The following is an 8,210-nucleotide window of genomic DNA, read 5'->3' on the forward strand; positions in this document are numbered from 1 at the left end:
GTTAGGCTTCTGCCAGGTTCTCCTGGGCCAAGCTCATGAGTTCCTTGAGCCTTGTCCTGAGGTTTAGAACATATGCCACAACAGACTCCTTGTGGGATTCCCACTCACCTTCCCACTCATTCTCTAATTAAATCTAGAGGGCCCCTCACCCTATGCTCATACAACAACTCAAAGGGTGAAAAACATGTGGATTTCTGGGGAACCTCTCTGTAAACAAACAACAGATGGGGCAAATATTTGTCCCACTCCCTCTTAAACTGGTCTCCAAATGCCCATAGCGTGGACTTGAGTGTAGAGTTTAACCTCTCAACAAGACCATTAGTCTGGGGATGGTAGAGGGTGGTCTTTAGGTGCTTCACTCCACTGTGCTTCCACAGACAGGCCAGCAGGTCTGACATGAAATTAATACCTCTGTTAGTCAGTATTCTTTTGGGAAACCTACCCTGCTGAAAATCTCTAACAAAGCATTTCCCACCTTTTCTGCCTTAATGGAGGACAAAGCCACTGCCTAAGGGTATCTTGTAGCATAATCTACTATCACTAGGATATACGTTTTCCCTGTGGAGCTTGGAGTACTCAGAGGCCCCACAATACCCTCTGAAATGGCTCCTCAATCACAGTTAAAGACATCAAAGGAGCTTTCACCTTGTCTCCTGCCATGCCTACCTTTTGGCACTGCTGACAGATCCTGCAGTACCCTGGTACATCTCTGGAAATCTCAGGCCAATAAAAGTTCTGCATAATACATCTCTTTGTACATTTTATGCCCATATAACCTGCAACGGGAATATCATGAGCTATGGCTAGAAGTGCCAGATGGTAGACTCTAGGCACTATCCACTGCTGTAGTCTCTCACCCTCTAGCCCTCCCTCAGGGGCCCACTCTCTATACAGTAACCCTTTCTCCTAGTATATAGATTTCTCCTTCCCTTGAGAATGAAGTGCCTCACTAGCTACCTGCCTCAGGCCTTGTAATGTCAGGTCTGAGAGTTGAGCCTGTCTCAACTTTCTCTTTGTAACCCTTCCCAGCTCCCCTTCCACAGGAATTCTGGTATCCTCTGACAGCGGTGTCTCGCTGTCAGCTTGGGTACTATTATTCACCTCTACCTTTGCAGTCACTCTGTTCAAGGGAACATCAGTACCCACAAGCAGCTGTGGCTCACCTTCAGTCTCACTGCTACAGGGTAGCTCCCTCCCTGAAGTAACCACCTCACCAGTCCTGGCTCCAAGTATGTGGTCTCTCTGGGTCTCCCCCAGGCTACCAGACCCCCATGCTTGTCTCCAAGCCAGACTGCATGTAACTGCATAAACACATGGTGCTGCCTCATCAAAATCTTTCCCTATCAGGACATCTGCAGGATGGTAGTTTGGTACCCCTGTTATCTCAAGACAACCTACTATTGGCATTTTGTCATTCCCACTTACTGGCTCTCACCTTTCGTTCCCCACTTTGCCTCCATGTACATCTATATGCCACATGGCCCCACTGGTTGCATTCAAAACATTTAACCCTAGGTCCTGGACATGTAGCTAGACTAGTGGCTTCCCCTGCTACTGGCAGATTCTGTTGGGGCAGTCTGGGCTGCCCACCATGTGTTCCTTTAGACCCATGAGCAGCACTGGGTGTCCCTTTCCGGTGCACTGATGCCCTGCTTGCTAGATATAGGTCACCCTTCTTCCCCAACTCATCTGAAGTAGCACATTGTCTATCAGCTAACCAGATCCTCATGTCCTGAGGGAAAGTGCTTAGGGCTTGTTCCCTCACGAAAACGTCTGCCAGCCCTTCAAAAGTGAAGACCTGACATCTACTCCCCCACCTATGAAAATAAATGCTTAGTTCAACAACATATTCACACACACTTTCATCTGCGTTGCTTCTATGCTCACAAAACTTTTTCCTATAAGCTTCAGATGGTAGCTTAAAGAATTCTAGCAGACAATTCTTTACAGCATTATAATTTAAAAAGTCACTGTCAGACAGTTTGGAAAGTACATTTACAGCTTTACCATGGAGTAAGGAGGTCAGGAACCGTACCCAGAGCCTTTGGTCAACATCATACTGTTTACATACCCTCTCAAACATATGAATGAAACTATCAAAATTATCCCCCTCTGTAAACTGTGGAAGAAAGTTACTGACCTTTGTTGCTTCTGGGATTCATTTATGCCCTTCCCCATTACCTCCATGACTCTGGTGAAGAGTCAACATCTCCTTTTCATGTTGCCTCTGCCTCTCCTTCTCCTCAGTTTCCAGGCATAGTAGTTTCTCATTTTCCTCACTCTGTAGATGCCTCAGTCTCTCTGCTGCTCTGATTTCCAAACACTTGACCTCCAACTTAAGTCTCTTTAGCTCCAGATGGATTTTTAAGTCCTATGTAGAAAGGTTGAGCTGTCCACTCTCTGGGTGTTGTACATCTCCATGGCCAGTCTGATCATCTTCTTGGTTGCTATCCTGAGATACAGCTGTGACTAAAGCTGCAATCATATCTGCTTTAGTCAGGTTTCCATGCACCAGTCCTTTAGCCTGGCTCATCTCAGCCAACTGGCTCCTTGTCAGCTTGCCATACTCCTCTGCTGACATGCTTCCCTGCTCTCCTTGATTAACTAAGCTAACAAATGAAATAAAACAATTGTGATCTGAACTCTGAAAGTTCACTGCATGGGTGATTTAGAGTACAAAAACACCTTTAGTGATCACTGCACAAAAGCTACAGGAATTCAATATCCACATAACTACAATCCAATGAATATGTGATGTGGCTAACTCACCACTATCAAACAATTAATATGTGATGTGAATATCTCACCACTGCCAAACAATTAATATGTGATGCCTTTGTGCTGGTGCAGTAATCAAGGAGCCTCAATCCTCACCACTAGCACCAGTGAGGGACATCCACATTGGGAGGATAAATTCTTTAATCATCAGCTTTCTTCCAGCAGGGTGCACTGTGGTTACATTTTTGAAGTTCAGCATATAACACAGTTTACTTACATTTGTCAGACAAGCCTGTGGATCACATTAATATTTACAATGACATAGAATTATTTACACAATTCTATCTAGCTGGATTGAAAGCCCCTCAGTTTATCACAATATACACAAGGTATCTGATTGTAAATATTACGCCATTCCATTTATCTGTGTATACATGGAAAATATTTGTAGTACTACGGTGTAGTAACTCAGCTAGGGTTATATTTAGCTTTGCTAGTAAATGTTGACCTGATTCATAACAAATATAGTGCCTTATAAATGGAAATAACTCAAATACATTTGGCGTTCTGCCTTTTGCCAGATCTTTTAGTTTTTTTCTGCAAGTTCAAAGCTTGATACAAGTTCAAATGCTAATATAAATATAACACTATTATTCTGGATACATTTTGTGTTGTTTAATATTTTGTCTGTTCTTCAATTTACGTTTGAATGTTGGTATCCCACAATTCCACTGGAGTGGGTGGGATTACATAATTAAGTATTCAAATTTTATGTTAATCAGTGTACAGATTTTTCATGTGCCTTTGTCCAGATTTTTTATGTTTCCAGGTTGAGAGGTATGGCAGCACTTGTAGAACATCTGTTCACTTCTTCAGTTTATGTCAAGATTCTGTAGTTATAGCAAAATAGAGAAACATCACTAAACAGCTTGTCTGCATTCCTAGCACCAGATTCTGAATTTGCCCAGCAGTGATCTATGCTTATTTTTTTTCTTGTTTAAAGGCAAAATAATAATGACACGTACATAGTGTGTTTTTTTTATTTCAAACTTTAAAAGGAACAAAGAAAAAATAAATTAAATAAAATAAGCATTATTCTATGGCAGCAGATACTACTTTGGAGCTTCTGTTAAAAAATTTAGATAATGTGACCCCATAATACGGTTGTGGTTATGATTATGTTTGCGGTAACAGTAACTAACTGAAGTTGCAATTCCCTATTAATATAGCTCTTAACTTCTTGTCTCAAAAATCAGGAACAAACAAATACAAAAGCAGTGATTAAAAAAGGAAGATTCTCTAATTCTTTAATAAGAGCAATAGATCAACATATTTTGAATGAATGTGCTTTTTTTCCCTAAAGTATAAAACTCAAATGTCTGATGTAAAATTAAAACATGTATTAAGGGACAAGGGAAAATTAGGCAAAATTAGATATATTCTGCAAAACAGCAGAATGCTATGAGCTGACTGAACATTCCAGATTTAGCAGAACAAAAGTAGTGTACTGTTTCAGTGCTACTGACAGTTTCTGGATTTAAATACATGCTCATAATTATGTAAACTCAGCCCTGAATAGTAGTAAATCATAGTTATTTTCACCAAGCTGTACTGTGGGACTAAAATTCTAGTTCAGCTATCTAAAGGACACCACAGCACTTGCTAGTTTACAGAAACCTAGTTCTAGAATAAACAAAACTTAATTTTTTGTATTTTGCTTTAGCTTTTTGGGTGAAATACCTAGCTGGAAACAGGAAAAGTGGTGAAGAAGTTGTGTCAGCAGAACGTTATCCATGCAGCAGGTAACAGCACATTACTTTTGCACCATCTATGATCTCAGCAGTAACTGTAAATTGTAAACTAAAAAAAAAATGGGATCTGAAGGGCCACTCGGAAATTCGTCGCACCTTACTATTTCCCCCTCAAAAATGTGAAATACTGAGGAATTTTATTATGTTTGATAGGTCTGCCACTGAGCTCACTGCCAGTTAATGTGGAAGTACTGCTGATGTAACAGTTACTGCAGCTGGGTAGCACTTTCAATGAAAGGTCTGCAGTAACATGCTTAGGTTCATATTAGGCTAACTGCTCTTGTGAGCCATTGTAAGCCTAGCCAATTATCCCTTGTGAAACCCAAACCCTGCACCTTATGTTTGTAAGGCAAACACCTTAACCATTAGGCCAACCTCCCAAACCTGTACTTACCTAGCATCCTGAATTAGAGAAGTTAAGACAACCTTATGGATGTATCTTCTCCACATGGATTTTTGATCAAGTCCCTGTTGAAGAGTTTGGAAATGTTGGCACTACTCATACTCTTTCCTACTGTTATCTATGCTGCCTGCTTTCAGCCACAAGCACTTGTAAAGTCCTAAACTCTGGCTCAAGTAAAGAATTCCTTTGCTAAAAATTACTGACACACTCACTCACACATCACATCATTCACGAAAGCACTGGTGGTAGTGGTAGGTACTGTATAACTATTTTTATTTTAAAAAATCAAGCATTGCTACAGTTTCTGTTAGGCTGATAGGCTGACTGGCATGACAAATATGCTACACATAATGTGCTTTTTTTTAAATTACTATTTTTACTTAGTTTAAGTTACCTGGACATCGAGCCACTCCCAGAAAAAGTATTTTCTCGTCATCCTAATTTGTCTGAAAAGTGCAGTCAGACACACTGGACTGGTCTGGTCACTGGTGGGTAGATTGCTGGACTCTGCTTAATCAGATGCAGAACACAAGTAATTTGTAATATATTATGTGTGCAGCAGCTCCGCTCCACTCACTGCTGTAATTTCAAATTAACAGTCAGAGTTCGACTCGGATCGTCTGATAGGATGCAGTCTGCCTCACAATGCTGATGTCACCATGCATGCCTCTGGTGATGTCAGCCATAAATTTAAAGTTGTATTAACAAAAAAAAAAAAAATCAAGAATTAAAGGGGCCACTCGGGAATTTGTGGCACCCCATTATTTTGCCCTCAAAACTGATAAATATCAAGGAATTTGGTACGGTTGAGATATATGACTGTACATCTATCACTTTCTTTCACATAACTGACTTTTTTACTGATAGTTAACTTCTATGGTGTAATGGTTTCTTTGACCAAATTTTGGCCTTACTCTTTCAATGATTTATAACTTGATTAAGTGTGACATATCTTAGCTTTAATGTATTTGTACAAAGTTGTGTATAATTCTTATTTTTTTCTATGTACTTGACAAAACTATATATCTCTGATGTTAAACTGTATAATTCTTACTGTGTTTTACCTTCTGTTGGAGATTTTCTCCTTGGGTCTCTGCTGAAAAGGGCATCTGCCCAGTCAGTCTAACCCAGTTAACAAATGTCAAATAAGTAATAAATAAAAAAATCTAGGAGAATGAGAGAGATGGGGAAACAAGATAGCTAGCTAGCTAGATAAAGAGATAGATAAATTGACAGATGGATAGATAGATAGATATATAGATAGACAGACAGACAGATAGATAGATAGATAGATAGATAGATAGATAGATATAGTTTGTGTGTGTGTGTGTGTGTGTGTGTGTGTGTGTGTGTGTGTGTGTGTGTGTGTGTGTGTGTGTGTGTGTGTGCGTGTGTGTATGTTTGTGTGTGACAGATAAAGTATCTGGTGGGAATGGGCAGATATTTCAACCCTAATTTTTTCAACTTTTATATGAGCAGAGTTTTATCAGACAGACAGCTGCTAAGGCTGAAAACAGTGAAAGTTACCTTTAATGTGGTACAGAAAATACCAGGGAAGCAGTTCCTATTATTTTGCTGTGAAAAATACTAGAATCACATGGACTTTTGTTGAAGTTTTAAAATGAGGCCTTTGGAAAATAATTTAATGTCCTACATTTGTTTAATTTGGGGTATATGCACATATAAATATGTTTGGATTGGATTTTTGAAGGCATAAGTGAACCCGATATAACTACTATATTCATTTTACCTCTGAAGAATGGTAAATATGTAGTTTATATTCTTGTGAAGACTGAATTGAATTCTTTCAGAGGCTATATCCACAAATTCTAAACTGTGAAACTTTCTGTGATTGCTTTTTTCAATGAATTAAGAGACATTTCACATGGATATACAAACACATACACACACGCACACACTTTTGTGTAAACATCACTACTTTTGTGCAGCTGAACGTTTTCTTGTTAACAACAAATGGTGTAAGCGAAATAAGTGAAATGTAATGTCCCTTACCTGGTCTTTATTTTCTTGCAAGGCGGAACAATGGCATTCCTCAAAGATATGAAGATTATCCATCCAGCTATTGCCATAATATTCTGAAAAGCAGTTGCATCCCACTAAAATGAAGAATAAAAGAATACATAAATCACTGTCCTAAAACCTGCACTCCCCTGCTAATGTCAGCTTTTATTTTATTATGTTCTTTGTAGTACTCTTGCTGTCCATCATTCAGTGATTCTCTGCAGGTCTCATTAATTTACCCCACTCATTCCTGAACACTATAAAACATTCTCAGAGTTATGACTAAACATTGAGTTGTGGGGTCTTTTTTCATCTGACTGATTTTCAGAATAGAGTTTCATATGCATTGTTAAAGTATGCCCCCACCCCTTTTATTAATGTGTGATAATTACAGGGACAAATAATGTCTACAACATGTTTACTTCTGAGCAGATTTATCTATTTACTTATCTTTCGTAACCAATTAAGATCTGCTGAATATACATGCCTTCTTTTCAAGTATTAAAAAGGATTCTAAACGTGTTCTCAACAACATAATATGCAAGCTGAGACTGCAGGAATTTAACTCACGATTGCAGAATGTAGTCTACAGTTCTCTGCCTCCTGGTTCAGTACTTATGTGATTGAAATAAAATTAGATAGGGGAAGGGCAGACAATACAGGGACTGTGTGTGTGTGTGTGTGTGTGTGTGTGTGTGTGTGTGTGTGTGTGTGTTGTGTACTTTTACGTATGGGAGAGTGACTGGGAGGCTGTTCCTATGCCTACATGATGTAGCCACAGCAGTTAACTACTACAATGCGCAGATCAGCAATGATTTGCACATCATGGTAGTAGCTGCAATTCAGATGCATGCACATTAACTGAGAATGAAGTCTTACCTTGCCGCAGATGATGACTCTGATTTACAAAATACTACATTGTGTGATTGAGGTCATTTTAGTCCAAGCCATGCAGCTCAAGCAAGGTCCTTTAATGAATCCACATGATAGCTTGTTCCTGAGGCAGTGTCTACTTTCAATTAATTTGTTATCCACATGCTTAGAAGTAAAGGATAACAGGAAACCAGACCAAAGAACAGCAAGCTTCAAAGCGAGACCTGACCAACGTAATCCACAAACTGAAGAATGCCAAGTACGTTATTGCAAAAGGACTTTAATAAAAAGAACAAGCGCTTTCGCTTGGTTAAATACCAAGCTTTCTAAAGTTGAAAATGGATCTAACAGTTACAAACAGTACCATTTTATAAGTCTTTCCC

At 39.3% G+C, this 8,210-nt stretch overlaps 1 protein-coding gene across 2 annotated transcripts in view; it reads right to left on the reverse strand.

Moving 5' to 3' along the window:
• The window catches only part of LOC122811896 (proto-oncogene tyrosine-protein kinase LCK-like), a 1,092,777-nt gene extending 1,085,733 nt beyond the window's left edge, over positions 1-7,044 (reverse strand). For both annotated transcript variants that reach the window (XM_044084047.1, XM_044084056.1), the window contains exon 1: positions 6,946-7,044. In XM_044084047.1, the coding sequence (XP_043939982.1) occupies positions 6,946-7,008 (63 nt within the window). In that variant the 5' untranslated portion in view covers positions 7,009-7,044. The remainder of the gene's footprint in view (positions 1-6,945) is intronic.
• Positions 7,045-8,210: the final 1,166 nt, after the last annotated feature.

The sequence above is a fragment of the Protopterus annectens genome, chromosome 1.part1 (assembly GCF_019279795.1).
Source record: "Protopterus annectens isolate FY-2018-M chromosome 1.part1, PAN1.0, whole genome shotgun sequence".
Taxonomy (NCBI): Eukaryota; Metazoa; Chordata; order Ceratodontiformes; family Protopteridae; genus Protopterus; species Protopterus annectens.